This window comes from Protopterus annectens, chromosome 10.part0 (genome assembly GCF_019279795.1).
Source record: "Protopterus annectens isolate FY-2018-M chromosome 10.part0, PAN1.0, whole genome shotgun sequence".
NCBI lineage: Eukaryota > Metazoa > Chordata > Ceratodontiformes > Protopteridae > Protopterus > Protopterus annectens.
In genome coordinates, this window is record NC_056744.1 from 1655682803 (window position 1) to 1655704722 (window position 21920).

General features: G+C 38.8%; 1 protein-coding gene across 1 annotated transcript in view; it reads right to left on the reverse strand.

The window, feature by feature from the left end:
* The window catches only part of LOC122814376 (zinc finger protein 99-like), a 238728-nt gene that overhangs the window by 56504 nt on the left and 160304 nt on the right, over window positions 1–21920 (reverse strand). The window contains exon 8 of the mRNA XM_044086959.1: window positions 13913–14035. Coding sequence (XP_043942894.1) covers window positions 13913–14035 — 123 coding nt within the window. The remainder of the gene's footprint in view (window positions 1–13912; window positions 14036–21920) is intronic.

The window sequence follows — 21920 nt, forward strand, 5'->3', positions numbered from 1 at the left end:
GATCTGCCTTTTACAAACCCAAACTGGGTAGGGTCCAGAGTTTGGAGATTACCAATGCCATTGCTTATAAGTTCCATGATGATACGTTCCATAGCGTTTGGCATTTGTTTTATTTACAGCATTTCCTGTGGTTGCTAGTATAACGCAGGTACATGTTTGCAAAAGTAGATGTCCTTTCAAATTTCCTTTCAAATTTTTTGTTGAGGAATTTAAGGAATAGGGAGTGGAAATTATTCAGAAGTTATTAAAGAAGATAGAAATGTCTTCTGAAATATAGCAAGGGGGTGGGATAAAATTAAAGTGGAGTTTAAAAATATGGTGGAAATAAAAGAAAGAGAGATGGTTAAGAAGTAACAATAATTATTTACAGGGATTGACAAATGTTAAAGTATTTTAGAATAGGGGAAATCTCAAAAAACAAGAAGAGGAGCCATTGCAGAATATTAAACAGAAAATAAGGGAGTACTTTGATAATATGCATAAGTTTAGTAAGATTGCTGTTAAGCAACTGTTTTTTGATAATAACTTAAGAGCACAAAACCTTTTAGCACAAAGACTCAGGTAACAGAAAGTAGAAAGGGTTGTCACCAAGCTTATGCAGACTATAATAAGGAAGATAACTAGAGGTCCTGTACAGGTGCTAAAATATTTCAGAATTTTTATGAAAGTCTATATAAAGCAGGAAATTATGGAAATCTAGAAAAGGTACAAATGGAAATGGTTTGGAATAATTAAATATGCCAAGGTTACAGGTAGATGAGATTCAATTACTAATAGTTAGGATAGGAGGCAATGAGATAAAAATAGTGATCCAAAGGAAAGTCTACAGGAAAGGATGATATTCCTGTAGAAGACCTGAAGGTAGGTGGGAAAAACTGATAAAAGTTCTGGAAGAAATGTGTGTTTAACAGTATTTTAAGAGGAGGAGAAGCACTGACATCCTGGAAGAAAGTGATGTTAGCTGTAATACCAAAAGAGGGTAAAGAGCCATCCGGTCCAGCTTTATACAGGCCCATTTCAATACGAAACCAAGTGTTTATGTCTATAATGGCTAAAAGTATGGCAACAGTGATGCCAAAATTGATAGATATGGATCAGTGTGGCTTTGTGGAGGGGAGGCAAACATTTAACAACATTAACAGAGCAATGATGACCCAGAGAGAAGCAGAATGTAAGAAAATACCACTGTATTGGTGGGTGTTGATGCAGAAAAACCATCTGACAGAGTAAGCTGGGAGTTTATGAGCTGGGCAATGGAAACATTTGCATTCCCTGATAAAATTATAGAGGGATCAGAGGTGAAAATTAAAGTGGGTGGTTCATCTTTAAAAATTTCTGTTTGAGCAGAGGAACAAGGCAGGGGTTTCTTCTTTCTTTTTTAATTTGCATTATATTTAGAATCACTGGCAAAGAAAATAAGGGACTCAGAAATTCAAGGATATAATCAGTATGGTAGTCAAGAAAAGCTGGCTGTATTTGCAGATGATATTATTTTATACCTGATAAAACCATAAAAGGACATTTCAGTGTTGTGGAACATTTTGAGGCAGTTTCATATCTTTTCAGGGTACAAAAATTAATGAAGCTAAAACAAAGGGAATAGCTGTAAATTATGTACCCACACACAAAGTGGTTCAGCGATATCCATATTTATGGGAACATGAAAAAATGAAGTACTTAGGAGTATGGATTAAAAAGGATTCTGGTGTTGCAGCTAAGGATATGAGGGAATAGACTAAACAAAAGATAACACAAAAACTGAGAAATTGGAAGCTTTGTTATATGGATATATATAGCAAGATACAAGCAGTTAAAATGTTTTTAGTCATTTTAGTTTTATACACAGGTCAGGCATATTTTTAGCAACCTGAAGAGAAGCTGTGGATAGCAATTAATAAAGTGATGAAGGATTTTATCTGGGAGGGAAAGATGGCAAGAGTGAAGTGGGATAAGCCAATTCTTCCATTAGAACAAGACAGTTTTGGATTACCTGATTTGAAGGAGTATTTCAGAGCTACACAGTTAAGGGTCCTATTCATAGCACAAGCAGAAACCTATAATTCAAAGGGAAAGGGATGATGATAAAACAGGGGTTAAGCTCAAGAAACAAGGAGAGATTGGGATTTTGGATGCAGAGCCTTAAGGAGAATAACAATAAACATGCAGAATATTATATTCATAAAGTAGCAAAAAGTATTATAAGAACCAAGCCAACACAGGAATGGAAAAGGGCGAACCTGCTGATAGGGCTGACTGCAATTAGGGATACAGACAATAGGCAAGAGGGGATTGGAATTTATTGAAGGAAACTGGCAAAAGAGCCAACTTATTAGAAGCAAATAATTAGAGAGGGAAAGGTAATAAAATGGGAAGAGACCACAAATGTATTCAGACTGCAGGCTATTGATTGTTTTAACTATTAAGGATTGATATTAGAGTATAAGCAAAGAAAAATAAATAGGGGGAGCCTAAGTGAAAGACCAGCACATGTAGAGTCTTTAGTAGAATCTAGAACAGGACCTGCTGTTAAAAAAGGAATGATTAGTACAGCATACAAAATATTACATGATAACAATAAGAATCACTCGGAGGAGGTTAGAAAGGAGTGGGAAGAGAGATTGGATAAGCAATTCACAAAGAAACAATGGGGGATATATGTATATCTCCCTAATATGCAACAAAGTCTAGAGGATTTAGGATCTTTGCTTGGAGGTGTTTATGAGGTATTTTTATATCCCAAAGAGACTCCAAAGGATTTTTCCTCAGGTAGACTGCAAATGTTGGAGGTGTGATGGGGAAGGAACTGGTAATTGGAAATATATATTCTGGGAATGTAATGAGTTGGCAGACTTTAAAGATTCCCTACAGATTACTCTGTCAGAGATGCTGGGTGATCAAACTGGTGTAACTAAGGACATTTTTTTCTAGCTATGATACAGAACTGGAATTGCCTAGACATAGTAAGGCCTTGGTGAGTCTAATTATGATGGTTGCCAAAAAATAATTACTAGTAAATGGAAATCAAAGTCTAAGCCAACTGCATTAGAAGTAGTGAATATAGTAACAGTGATAAAATAACTGGAATTGGGATCTTTAGAAAAGGCTAGTAGCAAATTATATAGAAAAAATGGGAATTGTGGGAACAGTACATGCAAAGGTGGAATGAGGTTTAAAAGAAGGCAGGATTTGTATGAGCTATGTAAAGTTTGACTGACAATGACTGGATAAATTATAAGTGATGTATAATGTTTGCAACTAAAATTATGTCAGTATGGTTTGTTTTCATTTATATAAATGTATGACTGCCTATGTCTATGGAAAATGTGAATCATCTACTAAAAACCTACCCAAAAGGCTACCCACAAACCAACCACCCCTGACACTAAAGTTCCCATCCAAACACATTTCAACTCCCACTTTGTGAACTCGATACAAACCTTAGTATCACAGGACAGTTCCAACCTCACTATCCCCCCAACACAAATAAAATTAATACAAGCTTTACCCTCAAACCAGTTTCCAACACTTCTATCAAAATCATACTCTCCAAACTAAAAACCTCATCAACAGCAGCTGGCCTACTCCCCAGCTATTTCTTGAAACTCACAGCAGATGCTATTGCTATCCCAATCTCCACTCTCATAAACAGATCAATTGTTGAAAACTATGTGCCCAAACTCTGGAAAATATCCTATATTACACCCATACATAAAGGCAGGACCTCCACTTAACGTAATAACTACAGACCCATTGTTTTACTCTCCCCCCTGGCCAAAATCCTAGAAAAATGCATCCATACCTAGGTGCTAAAATATCTCCTAGACAGCAACATCCTGTCACCTACTCAACATGGTTTCAGACCTGCTCATAGTACCACTACAGCCCTCCTCTACTTCACAGACACAGTAAACCATCTCAAAAATGAAGGCCTGCAGGTGTCAACTCTTTTTTTGAATAATCCTGCTAAACAAACTAAACCAATATCACCTATCAAATTCCACTCTTACCTGGTTCCAAAGCTACTTAACTGACAGGTACAAGCTGTGAAATGGGAAAATTCTCTCTCTCCTCAGCTGCCCATAACTACAGGAGTCCAACAGGGTTCTGTCTTAGGACCACCATTATTCACAATCTTCACAAATGACCTCCATACCTCCACACAGCATGCATCTATCATTCAGTATGCAGATGAGACTACCTTAATCTGTGCTGCACAAAACATTCCCACCCTCCTGCAAACAACTCAACTAGCATTTTCTGACATTGAAAACTACCTTACCAAAGCCCGACTTATCCTCAATCCAAAGAAAACTCAGTTTATGATTATAACCAGTTCTAACAAAAACACTGATAACAGTCAATTCACTATCTACTCCACAAATGCTACTCCAATCACTCTAGTGGCACAGGCTAAACTATTGGGAATAACCACAGACTCCCACCTAAATTTTGATAGTCATCGCAACTTAACTATTAAAAAAGTACATGCTAGACTGGGATCACTCTACCATATCAAACCATTTCTTACCAACAACACAAGATCAGCCATTGCTCGCTCCCAGCTTCTATCCACCCTACTGTATCCATCTCCCATTCTAACTAATCTCAACAAAACTGAACTAAGCAAAATGGAAACCTGCTATAACAGAATTGCCCTCTTTGCTGCAAATTGCTCATATAGAAATCATCACTGTACTGCTTCGAGACAGCTCTACTGGCTTGAACTGCCCAACCTCCTAACCTACAATCAGCTCTGCCTCTGTCATTCTATTACCTCCTCAATCAGTGTCCTGCCCTCAAAACCCTAGTACAACATCACTCAGCCAAAAGGTCACTTAGATCATCAAGCAAACTACTACTAGAAGTCACCAACAGCTACAACAGCTTTGGACACACACTATATAGTAATTCAGTGGCTAAAAAATGGAACTCTCTCCTCACTAGCATATAAAGCACATCGTCCAAAGCCTCCTTTAAAGACCTCATCAAGTAACATCTCAAGAAAAGTTGGCAGTGCCATGATTGCTCCCCAGGCTAGTGAAAGCGGATAAGGTATAGATACTAAACCTAGAGTACTTGATAATAGTTTTCACACTTACTCACAAACACTGGTTAATCTACAATGTATGTACTGTACCTGTGTATTATGTATGTATTCTACCTATGTTCCAAATTTCAGCTGTATACAACAAATCTATTAATTACCTTTATTTTTAAATTAATATTTTCTTGTTTTTTTTCTCCACTGTAACTGTTGATGTGCAACATACCACTGTAAAAACATGTCTATTGTAATTTGTGTGTATACTGATCATGTCTAAATATCTAAATGTATCTAATTATTTTTCTATGTGGAGCTTTTCTCTCTGGGCCTCTGCTGAAAAAGGGCCTTTTCGACTCAGTCAGACACCTCCCATTAACAAATGTGAAATAAAAATAAAATAAATGTTATAATTTAATAAAGATGTGTCTTGTTTAAAAAAAATAATATTTTTGGTAACAATTTGAAATGTTGTGACCTGCTAAAGCAAGTTTAAAACAAGGAGAGTGAATGGCCAAAAAGAGGGCTTACATATACTGTTAGAGATGGCCATTTCTTGGGATATTCCCTTTTCTCAGCGGTATAGCAATCTTGGAGTTGGTATACTTAAGTTCATATGGAGGGCTTTCCCCCCTGCAAAAAAAAAAAAAAAGTCTAATGGAGAAGACTGATTTTCAAGAGTCGCTCTAATCCTACAGTTTTAGCCATTTTTCTTTCAGGTTATTGGCTCTTTGCATTTCAACTGCGGACATTTCAATAGGAAGACATGTTTGTTAGTGTCCATTAATGGTGAAAACAAGCCAGGCCATCTCAACTGCCACATAAAATATGTTTTTTGGGGGGCTTAAATGATGCAGAACTGAAAACAGTTTACAAAGATCCTAATGGATGCTTGTTAAGAGCAGGGAGCAGTAGCACAGCTAGGATGGGGTGAGAAGGGCAACTGCCCCAGATGCAAAATGTTGGGGGTGTGATTGGCTGATCCCAATCTCTGATTAATGTACTACCAGGTTTTAAAAGCTGATAATTCATCAATGGTCAAACATGAGTGCTCCATATGTGGTCTAAACTGCAGTTTGCTACAGTTTAACAGAGAAAAGATTTTTTTTAACAAAAACTTGAGTGCCATATTGCTCTGTGCAGGCAGGGTGTAAACTGTAGTAACTGTTTAATACAGTTTAAAAGAAGGAATGATTGTTTTTTTTTTTTAAATAAAATGTGTTAGGAGGTCTGGGCAGGGCACAGAAATGGGAAATGGACAGCTGGGTGAAGAAGGAGAGGGGGTGTGTTTTCTATTTGGCCACCTGGTTGGTGTGCCAATACAAAACCTGGGGAGGGGGTTGGTGGGAGTGTGAACTGGGTACTGCAAGAAGCATTTTGCAAGTTGTTCTGCAGAAGTCCTTTTTTGTTGCTGTTCCCTTGAAGAGCTGAGGGGGTGGGCACTAGTTCTGCGACTGGCAAAGGGTCATCTAGATTTCTGGCAGGAAGTAATAGGTCAGCATGTTTTGGAGGAATAATAAATTTACTAAGAAATAGAGTAGCTGAATACAGAAGAAACTGCCATAGTTTAATATTTGCTTGAACTAATCTTGTCAAAATGAGGTATAAAATTTGACAACTTTTGAGGAAAAAAATTCGAGGCAAGCAGAAAAGAGCAGATATAAGAGTTAACATTATGCGGGATAACAGAATAAAGAAAAAGCTTATACTAGCATAACTCCCAAAATGACAGAAGAGTTGCAATAAAGGGTCTATATCACTTGAGTGAACACTTAATTGAGTGAATCGCTATTTGTTGAACTGTACTAAGCAAAAGCTCAATTAAGTGAATGCTCAGTTAGCGAAAAGTTTCCCAGAGAAAAAAACATCTGCCTGCCCACAAATCGGAACAAACAAAACTAAATTTAAAATTCAGCAAAGTGGGGGAGGCTTGATCCCCCACACCCCCAATGTGGGGTGCTATGCCCCCCACCCCCCTAACTAAATCTACCAACTCCAAGATCACACTGCAGTGGGGAAAAGGGAAAACACCCGATGATGGCCAACCATGTCCTTTCCCTGGGAAAAAATTTGCTTAATCGAGCTTTCGCTTAATACAGTTTGACAAATAGCGATTCGTTCAAATGATATAGACCCTCTATAAAATGGTGTAATTAAAACAGTTAATGGATATGTAAAAACAGAACCATGTTAAAAAGGCATCAGGCTAGACTATCTACTGAGTTATTTTTCTCTTGTTGTATGAATAAAATTGTGAAAGAAATTTAAAGGTAAAAGGACAGACAGCAGAGTTTATGACAAAAACCAAGAAAATCTAAAGGTGCTACTGCTCAATGCTAGGAGTCTAAACAAGAAAGTTCATCCCTATAAGCTCTCCTCACCCTAGAGAACGCTGACATGTGTGCAGTTACTGAGCTGTGCAGAGCACACCAGCAGTGCAAGGCTATAATGCCTTCCACACATTTAGACCAGCCACTATAGAGACGGGGACTAAAAATGGGGGTGTCTCGATTTTCATCAAAAATAAATATACCTCATGGCTGGTCAAACAGGATGATACACCTCAACTTTTCCATGTTCAAATCACAACAGGCAACATCCCACATCACTTCCTTGCAAGCTATAGGTCCTCCTGTATGACCGAGGAAATCCATAACTTGTATTTAAGCTTATTGGAAACACTCACCATCAAACCCAATACCATAATCATGAGTGACTTTAATTGCCACAGTATTAACTGGGAATCATACAGGACACCAAACATGCAGGCACAGCGTTTCATGGATTTTGGACACAGAAACTCCCTGGACGTGATTGTCAATATGCTGACCAGGGGCACAAACATACTGGATCTGGACCTCACTAATATAGTACAGTACTGCACAACTTCTAGTGAAATGTCTTCTCTGTTAAGATCAGACAAAAAAAATGGTCTCCTTTGAAGTAAAGCTAAAACCCAGGACCCCAGGTAATCCTGGAATATTCAGGAACTACTCTAAGGCCAACTTTCCTATTATTAAGTGATAATCTGGCATAATTTCAAGCCCCCTTAAACACTGAGAACACTGCTGCTTACTTGAAACTGTTCACAGAAAACCTATACAAGCATGTTAACAGCTGCACAGAGGCATCTGTACCCACAAGGAACCACTACAGACCTAACTCAAAAAACAAACAAAAAAAAAACAAGTCACTCTGGTGGAATCACAACATCAAAAGGCTGTATAACAGATGGAAGAAAATCATGGAAAAAATTAGGAGGTGTAGTACTCAGCAGGATAAAAGCCATTTCAACAAACTAAAAAAACAACTCAGAGGAAAAAAAAAGTCTACCAAAGCCAAATTTCAGGTAAATATAGCCTCCCAGGGTAAGGACGACCACAAGGCATTTTTTATCTATGTCCATAACCTCAAAGGTAATACACAGCTGTGTGGAGAGCTCATTGTTAATGCAGCCACCTATACTGAGCCAGAAAAGATAGCAAACCTACTGGCAGACAAATTCAGGTCTGACTTTAGCCCCCCCCCCAACCATCCCTCAGAAAATACCATCAAATGTAACTCCTCCTACTATCACTAGAGAACAGGCCCTCAATGTTCTCCTAAGGACAAAAACACTGGATTGATGGGCCCAGACAATATCCCAGGATGCCTTCTAAATAGCATGAAACATGACCTATCAGGCATAGCCGGCCATAGGCATAGGCCAACTAGACGGCCACCTAGGGTGCCGCTGTAGCAGGGGTGCTTTTCCAGTATTTATTTAGTATAGGTAGACCAGAATGGGGCACCAGATGGTGTGGTAGGGGGTGCCATGGAGCCCTTTTGCCTAGGGCACCAGTTGACCTAAGGCCGCTCCTGCTATTAGGCCATTTTCAATTGCTATTTAACTGTATCCTCCGAACAGGCTTCATGCCAATTGAATGGAGAATAGCAAGTGTCATCCCATCTACAGATCCTGGAAACAACAAGCCCATAAGTCTCACTAATCTAATATGGAAATCCATGAAAGAATTAAAAGGAAAATGATCAGTAATAACATAGGAAACCTCAAGATACTAGACCCAACCCAATTTGGTTTTGTCAAGGGCAAGTCATTTGGTTTTGTCAAGGGCAAGTCATGCCCACTCAACCTGGTGGACATCTTTGAGAAGGTCACCAAAGCAAAGGATTATGGCAAAGCAGTTCATACTGCCCACCTTGACCTGTCCAAGTCATCTGATACAATATCCCACTGCAGCATTGTTACAAAACTAAAGACATTAGGTAAAACCCTTATATCACCTGGTGGACAGCCAGCTGGCTCACAGACAGGGCCGAGAAAGTTAGAAATGAAAAGTAAACCTCTACAAATACTTCAGGGATTGGTCCTGGGTACACTCCTTTTTGTCATTTTCTTCTCTAATGTCAAGGCCAATATCAAGGGTTCTTACTTACCAAATTTGCAGATGACTGCCAATAAGGTGCAGTCATTGAATCCCTCACTGACACTAATGTTCTCCTGGAAAGGCTAACACAGACAAATAAGTTGTGTGAGAGCCATGAACTTAAACGTAGTGCCAAATAATTCATAATAGTATACTTTAGGAAGTTATCCCCCACTGGTAGCTATCATATTGACAACACACCCCTAAGAGTTGACCCGGTAGTCAGGGACTTGGCGTCATACATAGACAGTAATTTAACCTTTTACCATCACATCCCTATAGTAAGGAAATCATTCTAAGCTGTACAATGTATAAACAAAGGTATGGCCTCTAGGTCCAAGGAGGTCATTGTTCCACTATATTCAGCATTCATCAGACCTGTCATTGAGTATAATGTCTCCTTTGGTATGGACCTAACCAGGCACATCGAACAAATGGAACATCCAAAGAGGTTCATTACTAAAAAAATACAGGGCGTAAGTAACATGTCCTATGCAGACCACCTCAAAGCCCTATCCCTCTACTATACCTTCTTCAGGCTGTTGAGGGGAGATCTATGCCTGGTATACAATGCATTGCCAGACCCCACTCTGATGGACCTCCTGCATATCCACAAAACAAATATCACCAGAATTACCTGTTCTAAAGACTTAAACCTTGCCTGTGTTGGAGAGACATGTATGCATTCTAAAGACTACCCCTTCCCTGGAACAGGCTCCATATCCATGTGAAGTAGACTTCCTCCCTAATCCAATTAAAGTGTAACTTGAATAATTGGATGGGGAACAGGAAATTCATCCCTAGTTTGGCACCTATGTCTCAGACACAGGCAGCCTGTAAATGGCTCATCTCCCTGGCCTCTGCTTGTAAATGTTTCATCTCCCAAGCCCCTTACACTTATCAATGGTAATGAAACTTGTCATTGACTTGGGATGCATGGCTAGGCTTAAAAAGGCCCTTGTGGTCCTTAGCCACCTATGAACCTATAAGTGTGAGTCAGCTAGTATTCTGACATTTGGTGATATTCTTTTTACGTCCAAAGAAATGAGGGAAATGGAAATTACGATTGGTATGCTAAACAAAACAACAAATATCCCACTGCTAAAACAGAAGGCTTAGAAAGCAAAAATTCACAATATAGGTATTTCAGATGACAAAATAAAGGAACAAGTGTGGAATTTGTGTTCAGTGAAATAAAAAGGAAGCAGCGGGGATTTAAAAAGAATATGGAAAGTCATACGAAAATGTGAGGAAAAGGGAAATAGGAAATAACCAAGAAATATAACAAAGTGAGCAAAATTAATATGTAGAAAATGATATTGAGTATGGGGTAGTGAATGGAGACTTTGGTGAAAACTTATGCAGGGTAAAATGTATTCCTGTTAAAATCATAACTCTTTTCAAAAAGTGTCATACATCCACCTGGGCTACCACCAGATCAGCTTGCTGAGATCTCATTTAACTTGTATTTGGAAAACAGCACCTCAACAAGTCAACACTTTCTTTAGATTGTTCTACAATGTTAGTGTTAGACAACATATCTTAACACCTGATGTGATAATGAAACATTCAGCCTTATGACCTTCCTAGTATAAAAGATAACATTGTTACTTGTTGTCCCATTGACTCTTCATCTTCACAAAGTAAACATTTGTGTTATCATGCCCTTATTTCAGTAACTGAATACTGTATCACAAGTTCACACAAAGTAATGTTTTGTGGCCTAGTAACATTAAGTGCTACTGAGTAGCCTCTCTTAGACTGACTACTTGACTATCAAACATGGAGCAAAACACTGTCTTTAATAAGATCTTTATAATTTCACTGCAGAATGTAGAAGATGTGAGGGGCAGGTATGGTATTTGTGTGTGTGTTGTTTGTGTTGGGAGGCTCAGATGAAAGCAATACTGATGTACACATTGGCTCAAGGTCATTGCAAAGGAGATATTACATTTCTCTGGCTGTTATATCATCCAAGTTTATCACTTTGAAGGGAAACAACATACAACCTCCATACACTTGAGAATATGGAGGGGACTGTGTATCGCCTAATGAGCAGGATTTGAAATAATTCACTACACACTACAGAAATTATCTATTAACAAACTTTATTTCTACTTTTAAACAGAAAGTGTACTTTAATAGCGTATTTAGCTAACAAAGCTAGTGGCATAAAATAGTAACTAAACAGAATTAATAATTCAAAACAGCACTTTAGCCATGCAGTTCAACAATTCTTTAAAGCAATGCAATAAGAGGAAAAAGGTTAATACATCACTGGTTGGCACTTCATCGCAGCTGCCTCATCAACTGGGGAGCCCACAGCAGTCTGGCTGAAGATTCCAACTGGGAACAGGCCCGGGCAATGCGTCCATTCCACAGAGAACTCCAAACTAGACCCCTGTGGGACCCCATCTTATATAGGCTGCTTGTTTAATCAAAAATCAAACATATCTGATAACTAGAATGTACTTTGACTAGAGTATTCCCTTATCAAAATGTTCTCTTCTCACAGGAAAAGTACAGACTATGTGACATCAAACAGGGGTGGTGGCCAGTCACCCACAGATACTTCAGTAAGCCTGCCAAGTTCCCATGATCATACTCCCTAAAATATGTAAACAATTCTAAAATATGTAAACAACAGAATATTCGATCAAACTAGCAAAGGTATAAACAAGTCTAAAATATGTAAACAACAGAATATTCTATCAAACTAGCAAAAGTGGGAAGACAAGATATCAAGCTGAGCCATCATAACAATTTGTATTGCGAAGCTTATTCTGACCTTCTCCCTAAACACATAGAAATGAGTAGAAAAGTAAAATGTAAAGCTGAATATTAACCCATTAATAGCTGAGTGTCACTTATCAGGTCTACACATAGTCAATAGTCAATTAACCATATTTGCATTATAGACTTTGTTGTTGTGTCTTTCGGCTTTTCCCGCCCGGGGTTGCCACAGCGGAATTCTGGTCTGCTAATGATTGGCAGTTGATTTTTACGTGTTGAGTTGCCGGCCCTAATGCACAACCTTCAACGAAGGTACGCCCATTCACGCATGTCTCAACAGAAGACGCTCTAGCTGAGAATCGAATGGGACAACGTCTTGCTGTGAGGCGACAATGCTACCGCAGCACCACCACCGCAGAATTAGACTACGGCATCTAAAATCTAAGCTTGAAGTTTTTGAAAAAAAACAGTAGTTGTTCTGTCAGCAAGGTTACTTTTGTATACATTTAACCCCTTTATTTTGATATTCAGCAGGATGTATTCTGTAAGGTTTCAGTCAGTATATTGAATTTTGTTGGTGTGATATGTAACTAAGATTCTATATTACTCTACCAAAATACATTTTTCTAAAATGTAACTTGACCACAAATAAGGAATAATTATGTTTTTGAAATCACACATTTTTCTGTAAGGATAAGTCTTTCACAATTCCCTGTAGTGGGCTTCACCCCTTGAATTCCCAGGCTTGATAATAATCTACTCTAAGGTCACTGCACCTCGAGGCAAGAGCCAACCCCAACCACAGAAACCTCCTTTAATGGATGCATATTTCATCAATGGGCTATTGCTTGACCTCTTGGTCATCATGCTACTGGATGGTTACTCCACTCATGCACTCCCAAAACTAAATCCATTACAAACGTCTCTGTTTACAACTGATTAACATAACAGAACAGTCTCTTCATAACTTAAAAATTCATGGGATTTACAATGGCAACTTTAGCATCTAATTTTTAATGATTATGAAGACTCTTTTAATTCTATACTTTTTTCTAAAAAAACAGAACAAAATAAGAATAGTAAAGCAGAGCATTAAATACAGCTGAGTGAAAGCAGTACATGTAGGAAATGAAAAATAAGTTGTACTTAGATTTGGTGAAACCTGATCACCTGACACTGAGGTCACCTGACACTGAGGTCACTGCCTTCTTCGTTCCACAAGTTTTCCCTCTGTTATGTTCAACTCACAAGCTGCTTCACTTAAACTGTGGTGAGTTTCAGAGCTTGAGCACATTTGATTTCAGTGTCCAATTACTGTGTTTCATCCACTCTAATGAAGTCATGCATGGACATCTTCATGAATTAGTAATGTCATGTCCTGTGATAAATTCTTTGTAAATCTTTGCTTTACAACTATCCATACAGTTCAAATTCTGAGTTTGTACACAATTTTGCTTATGATCCAAAAAAGTGGTTTTCTTCATAATGTCCACATCTTCCACACATCCACTAATGGAGTGCCACTGTGATAAACCTTTTTAGATTAACTATACAGCTGAGCTTTAAACAATGAATTATCATTACTTAATTGTAGTGTCTAAGCATAACCCTCCAGCTCTATATATAGTTTTTCTATTTCTCCTAAAACACTATTTACATCAATAAGAAACAGAGTCATGCCCAAGCCACAACTGAAGAGTTGTTTACTTACTGTGGAGGTTATCTTTAATATGATCCTTCTGTTCAGTGGTATTCGCCCTCTCTGTATCCAACACTGTTAGTTCATCATCTGTTTTCAACAGTAGCAGTAACTTATTTCTAGGGATTATGTACCCTGCACATGAAAAACATGTATATGTCTTTAATCTTATCTTATTAGCTACGACGTTTAAATGAACAAGGCTCACTTTTATTGGAAGACTGAAAACAAAAGCTGAACAAAATGGTACAATATATTAACAACAGAATACAATTCAGAAATGTAACAGTATAAATTCTGAACTTTAATGCAATCATAGTACATTACCATGAAAGAAAATCTGGAGAGTAGGCAAACAAAAACATGTACAGGTATTATTAATTTTTACATATCAGTGTGTTGCTCTTTAGGAATTTAACTCAATGTCAATGGAGTGTAAGAGAAAGTGAGCAGAGGACATAAAAATAATATGAAGTTACAGGAAGGAGGCAAGAGGGGCATAAAGCAGTAAAGCTGTTAAAGTGAACAAGTGATATGAGGGAGGTACAGTGACCTTAAGAACCTAGGGCAGAAGAGATAGTTCATTAAAGCACCAAGGGGGAGATATAGAAGTGAGTTTATGTTTGGTTGTAGGGGACAAAAGTTTACAGGAAAAAAGTAGAAGAGTTGATAATATATGTGAAAGGACAAAACAGAAGAGGTGGGATGTCATAAATATAACCAACTGAGACATTCATTAAATAGTTACTACAGGAAAATTACAAAGAAAGAATAAATAGTCACCTACCATGTTGTTGTTGTTGTGTCTTTCGGCTTATCCCGATTAGGGGTCGCCACAGCGGAAATCCGGTCCGCTAATGTTTGGTAGTGTATTTTTATGTGCCGAGTTACCAGCCCTGATGCACAACCTTCAACGAAGGCACGCCCATTCACATATGCCTCCACACAGAAGACACTCTAGCTGAGAATCGTACGGGACAACGTCTTGCTGTGAAGCGACAACGCTACCGCAGCACCACTACATCTACAATGTAGCTACAATTTGGTAAGCAGACGCAATACTGTACTGAGAAAGAGAAGATGTCAGTGAAGTTAAAATGTGATTAGCAAAGCTATGAGAGGTCTGTTACTAAAGTATCTAGGCTTTCTTCAGTGGGTGAGATAATAAGATAACACCGTGTGGACGTGGCTTATGTGAAAGTGGCTCTGGTAGCATCATGAGCTATATTACAGGTGGATAATTAAATTTACTGGAGACTAACAAGTTCAGGAGTTTCAGTCCATTAAAAAGAGGCAATATCATCTATGAAAAGGTTATTTATTTATTGATTGATTTATTTTGGTTTGGTAACTTGCACTGTGTAGTCAGGAAGATGTAAATGATCCAGAAACAGGCTGAGGGTTAAACTGTAAAATGAAGCAAGGGAAGACACTCTTGTGTAGTAGTTTATATTTTTATGTTCCTCAAACCCTCAGTAACCACAAAGCCTCAGTCTCTTTCATCCAGCTGTCCCAGTCATTTTCCATGTGGCATGAGTCCTATGGGCACATCTGCTCCTAGGAAGGACAAGCGATGCAAGTGGTACCACCATCCACTAGAGGAACTGGAGGGGATTTTGTTTAAGGGCTACCAGTTCCCCAGTGCAAATACCTTGGTCATCCAAAGGGATGAAGCACAATGGATGTACACAAGGGAGAAGTTTCTCACTCATTTGAGAGAGACACACCCCTCAATCACCCTACCTTCCTGAAGGCAAAATTTCTCTTGGTCTCACCACTCCCCATGAGGACTGAAACAGCAAATGAACATGCTGACTATGCAGCCCCCATACAGACACACACACACACACACACACACACACACACACACACACACACACACACACACACACACACACACACACACACACACACACACACACACACGCGCGCGCGCACACAGACAGACACACACACACACACGCACGTGCGCGCACACACACACACACACACACACACACACGGGAAAAGGCTTATAATTCCTCTCTTTCTTTCCTTAGCCAGCGTCTCCAGTTACTAGGCCATTAACTGAACCCAGGCTGACTGGGCCATAATCAGGCTTTCTTCCCACTATGCCATGGAGCCAGTCCTGTGAAACAATTAACAAATTCAGGCTGACTGGGCCATAATCAGGCCTTCTCCCCACTATGCCATGGAGCCAGTCTTGTGAAACAAATTAAGCTGCAGCTATAAGTGCAAATTAAGCAGTGTTGGTCGCAGTTATTTAATAAGAACAAAGCAACAACTGGTATAAAATCCGAAGTGCAATACATGCAGTGTTGTGGTCAGCAGTTTGAAGTTAAGAGAAAACAAAATATCATTAAGTTGTTAAACATGCTACAGGTGCTTTTAAATATAAGAATATACAATAAACATGGGGGTCTATATCATGAAATCAAAACGGCTAAACATTGAATGCTATTTCATCGACCACTAAACTTCGAAGGACAATTTACATGAACGGCCAAATCACTGATCTTTTTCCTAGGGAAAAAATAATTTGGCCAACCAGACATGACACACCACGTCAAACATTGCAATCTGGAACTTTGCCCCCACACTTCCCAATGTGTGGGGTTGTGCCCCGACCCCCCTCAATTAAATATATCAACTGCGAGATTGCACTACAGTGGGGAAAAGGGCAAATTCACGGTGATGGCCAAGCTATTTTTTTCTCCTAGGAAAAAAATCGGTGATCTGGCCTTTCACATAAATTGTCCTTCGAAGTTTAGTGATCGTTGAAATGGTGCTCGATGACCAGCCATTTTGATTTCATGATATAGACCCTAATCATGGTACTAATCAAAAGTGCTTCTGTAATATGATTAAATGGCATATAAATGTACCCCTCTTTAAAAAAATGTGCCCTGTGAATGTAATTAGAGCTGTGATTAAATATGCACTGAAATAATTACAATGTACCACATTTGAAAATGAGAAGTATTTAAATTAACCAAAATATTTACTGCATTTTATTCTTGCTGTTGAGTTTACACTGTAAAATATTCCAGAACGTGTTTTAGGTAAGTTCATTTTTCAGCTTCTGGTGTCCTTCCTAAGACAGGAAAATGGCAATAAAAGAATCCCTTGAGATTTAGGTCTTCAAATGCAACCTGGGTGTTAGACCTAAAAGAACACCACATTTTCTGATGTACTACTGTTTGTCTCACTTATGTAAAGTAAGTGAAAGGATAATATTAGCTCTCATCTTGGGCTCAGACACAAGACTTCCAAACATTCAGTGCTGGTGTCAGTTCCACAGGACACACAGGTGTTGAGTTTTCCCTTAACAGCCTTATCCTTTCAGCTAGGAAACCTTAGCACTGCTATTAATGTCACATTACAAACAAACAAATGTACATACAGAGAAAACTCTGTTTATGCACTGTTAGAATCACAGAGGTGAAAGGATAGCATTAGCTCTTGTATAAAGGAAAGAGTTAGATGAGTAAGAAAACACATTCTAAATGGTAAGAAAACTGCAATGTCTTTTTACTACAAACAAAACAAAAGCCTTGAATAGAATGGATAGTCATCTTCCAAATAAGCAAGCAATGATTACATTCTTTTAAGAATGCTTCAGCTCTGGAGATATATATATATATATATATATATAGGTATAACATAGGTTTAAAGTCAGACATTTAAAATGAATTAACATCGACTGGAAGTCAGAAATTATGGCAGGATTTTCCCGATATGTTTTGTTTTTCTTTTCCATAAACACCGTTCTTCCCATTTGGGGATCAGTTAGGTGGTGTCCTTCCTACTCTAGCCATCAGTAAGGAATGCAGTTGCAGGCATCTACGATGAGCAGGCTATTAAAGCTGTGTGATGCAAGCACCATAAATGACAGTTATTATACCATGGCCCCCCCCAAAACGTGCACGCTGATTGGCCAGTGTGCACATTGTAAATCGAGTTATACTAATGGAAAAAGGTCCGGTCGCCCGGACTTTTTTCCATTAGTATAACTCTACTTTTAAAACACTGTCTCGCTATGTTAAATGGGTTTAACATAGCGAGACAGCTTTGAAATAAGCAACGGAGATCTCCATTGCTTATTTTAAAGCTGTCTCGCTATGCTAAACCAATTTAACATAGCGAGACAGGTTTTAAAAAAAAAGCAACGGAGAAAGCAAGATCTCCATTGTTTTTTTTACTGTTTCGCTATGTTAAATGGGTTTAACATAGTGAGACAGTTTTAAAATAAGCAACAGACATCTCCGTTGCTTATTTTAAAGCTGTCTCGCTATGTTAAACCCATTTAACATAGCGAAACAGTAAAAAAAGCAATGGAGATCTTGCTTTCTCCGCTTTTGCTACAACTCTGATGTACTGCGCAGGCGCGCAGTACATCAGAACTGCCGCGGATGCCAGACATCTGCGGAAGGGCAGTAAACAGGCATTATACTATGCCATTATTTAAGAAAAGTAATAGTTTCTTTTCTTAAATAATGTCATGGTATAATAGCAATAACCCACTTCTGGGTGTGGGTAATGCTGTATTTACCCACGGTTGGCTTCGCCCTCGGGACCAAACCACGCCAACCGTGGGTAAATCCAGCATTACCCACACCCAGGCGTGGGTTATTGCTATATTATTCTTTCATTTCTATTTATCGGTTGTATCAGCCTCTCCTGGCATCCTGAAACCTATCTGTCAAGCAGTACATTGTTTGTCGTGGTATTGACAGACTACAGTTGTGTTAGGGAATTACCATAATTGTAAATATTCTAGTATGTTTATTGCTACAGCAGCCCTCATATTTGACCCTTATGCCACAGGTCCAGCCAGACTTCCAGAGCTTAAAAAAACACTGCCCCTCTAGGATGGATGGATGCCCACCCATTTGATCTTCAGCATGTTTGTGTTAGGAGGGACATTTGCACATGCCATCTTTATGTCTTTTTTTTTTCTTATCATGAAAGCCTCTAGGAACCTGTGGTTGACACAGGAGGTCTAACTGCCAAGGTGAACAAAGAAATTAGAGAATCCCCCCAGCTGTGACAGTCCAACAGGAAGACTCCTCCCAGTGGTCCAGCTTTGACCACTGATGTACCCTGATAAGCAAAATGCAAATATATAAATCAGTTAATTAGTTAAAAAGCTGCCTCTCCAAGTTCTAGGTCAATCCAAGGAGGAAGAATGTCTTGTAAAGGAGGGCACAGCAGCATGAAGGGTGACTGTGTACCTCCTGCACCCTCTGATGTCTGCAACACAACACAAAGAGGAGTGGAAGGAGCATAACTCTAAACTGTTCACATATTCACAGAATGTCTAGATTTTTGCCTCGTATTTTTGGTTTGTTCCTCATAAAATTTGTGATTTTTCTGGATTTTTGTAGAGAATTAGTGAGGACTAAATTCACTAAATAATGACAGGCATTTGAGTTTCAGACTTCATATCCTTCAGAAAATGCATGGTAACACAAGACCTTTTATTCTAAGTTTATAAGTGCAATATTTAAAATGTGTCCCTATTTCTGGGGCTTTGTCCCCCCATTATTTTTGGTTTGGTCCAGATTTTTTTGTGCTAAGAGGTTGAGAGCTATAGAAAGGAATGAAATATTACAACAGTGAACATATGTAAAGATTTATGATTATGATAAGTTCCAAATACAACTGTACTATGTTCTACACTAGTTCACTGATACAGTACTTTTCACATATGGAAGGTTCCCAAAGCTCATGAACAAATGGATGGTTGGTGCTGATAATAGGTTAGCTGTTGTAACCCCTATAGGATGGCCGTGGCAAATTTTGCCCTGCCATGATTCTAGAGGCAATGACCATGCTGTAATACATTGCAGCTTCTGAATTGGACTAAATGCTGACACTCCCTAATAAAGGCAGTAGTGGCCACTACAGTTCTAGCAGAATGGGCCATTACCTGCCCTAGTATGGTTTTGACATAGAAGGAGTAGCAGGAAGAAATACAACAGGCCTGTCATTTACAGATGGTCTGTCTAAAGAATGGCACTCACTCCCTAACCTTTGCAAAAGTTATAAAACAATAGCTATGACTTTGTTTTTTACTTTGCTCTATTCAGGTAAGACTGGAATTACCTGCAAACATCTAGGAGTGTAAAATCCTTTCCACTTTGTTCAGTAGATTACAATAAGAGGAGGTTAATGACCTGATTAAAGTTCAACTCCAGTACCACTTTGGTCATGAATGAAGGGTTGGTTTGAAGAGTGACCAAGTCCTTGTGAAAAATAGAAGAAGGATTCTTTGCACATGAGGGCCTGCAGTTCTAAAATCCCTCTGGCAGAAGTAACATTTCTGAGAAGTTTGTTTTCCAGCCTAAAAACCTTAGAGGCCTGTAAAAGCAAACAGTTTATAGGGTGGTAATGTTTGTGCCATCTTTTTCAATGGACCTGCTGTGATGATTCAAACTGCCTCAAGGGGAGGATTTCTGGTACATTGTCAGTGTGAACTGGTTGTGCTCTGCAGTGCTTCATCCCCTCTGAAGAATAATGAAGTGAAGTTTGACAAATCTGGGGAAATTCCAGTTAAAAAGGGAGTCATAACAAAATGGAGGATGGACACATGCGGAATAAGCAAGTGAAGAACCCCAGAAAATCAGTAGTGAGCATACAGGAGAGGGTGACAAGCAAACAGAGTGAAAACTGTCTAGAAATGGTGACAAGCCACAAAGAGGTGAGAAGTGGTACTACTACAGGGGAGATGCACACGAAAATGGACAAATTGTTTGAAGAGGCCCATTATATCACTACAGGGGAGATGCACACCAAAATGGACAAATTGTTTGAAGAGGTCCACTATATCACTCTATAATGTTCAACAGGGATACACAAATAAACATATAGACTTGCAGGGTGAATGGTGGAGTTGGAGTACAGGGACAGATGAGAAAAACTTTGTATCTCCGAGGTGCGAGAAGCTTTTGAGGAAAAAAGACTGCAAGGCTCATACTGAAAAACAAGTCATTGGCCTAGGATTCCTGCAGAAGAAATATTGATAGACAAGGCATTGGTTTAAGAGAGAGGTGCAGTGAGAAACCCTAGGCCTATACTGGTCAAGATACAAAACTTTACATTGAAAGAAAAGCTGCTCACACAGTTATGGTAATGGCGGAACAACTACTGATTGGTGAAACTAGAATCTTCATAGACAACAATTACTCGCTGAGCACAGGGGGTAGGTGAGGGCTTTTTCCCCTTTATTTAAACAACTAAAACAGCTGCATCAAAGATTTAGATTGACATATCCCTCTATGCTGAAAATACATTTCCCAACCAGACTAAAATTGCTTGTGGATCCATCCGTGGCTAACGAAGAGGTAGAGCTTTTAAAAGCTTTTACGAGGGAGAGTGATGGCAAAGGAACAGCAACAGAAGGTGGGTCGATCGGTGTTAAGAAGAGAAAACAAGTGATTGACAGGTGGACCATCAAGCTCGTTCCAGTCTGCCAAAGGGGAATAGACGGCAAGAAATAAGTTATGGAAAACTTCTCCAAGAGGAAACGGGAATAAGTATTAGAAAAGCATCCTGAGTCAACAGACATGAGTATGGCTAGTGCTATAATGGAAAAAGAGGATTGCAACTAAAAAGGGAGTGTGTACATATGCCTGGGGAGTGGAGTGTGCAGTAACGAAGTGGTTAGATGTGTAAGTTTTGCTTAAATAATGTATAGCACTCCTCAGTGACAAGATAATCATCACAGAACTTGTCATCAAAATTAAATGCTTTAAAAAAAAAATAAATAAAAAATAAAAAAAAAAAAATAAAAAATTAAATGCATTTATATCGAGTAATAAAAAGAACAGGACTTAAAAAAAGTATGTTGTAGTTTGATTGGCTTATGTAGCTTAAATTATTTGGTTGTAGGCACTCTTTCTCCCCTGTATAAAATGGAGACTGGACTTTGATTAAATTGAACTTAGCAAATGGACAAGCTTGCAGGATTTGTACAGAATGCTAGAATGGGGAGGGGTCACAAGGAATATGATCAGGC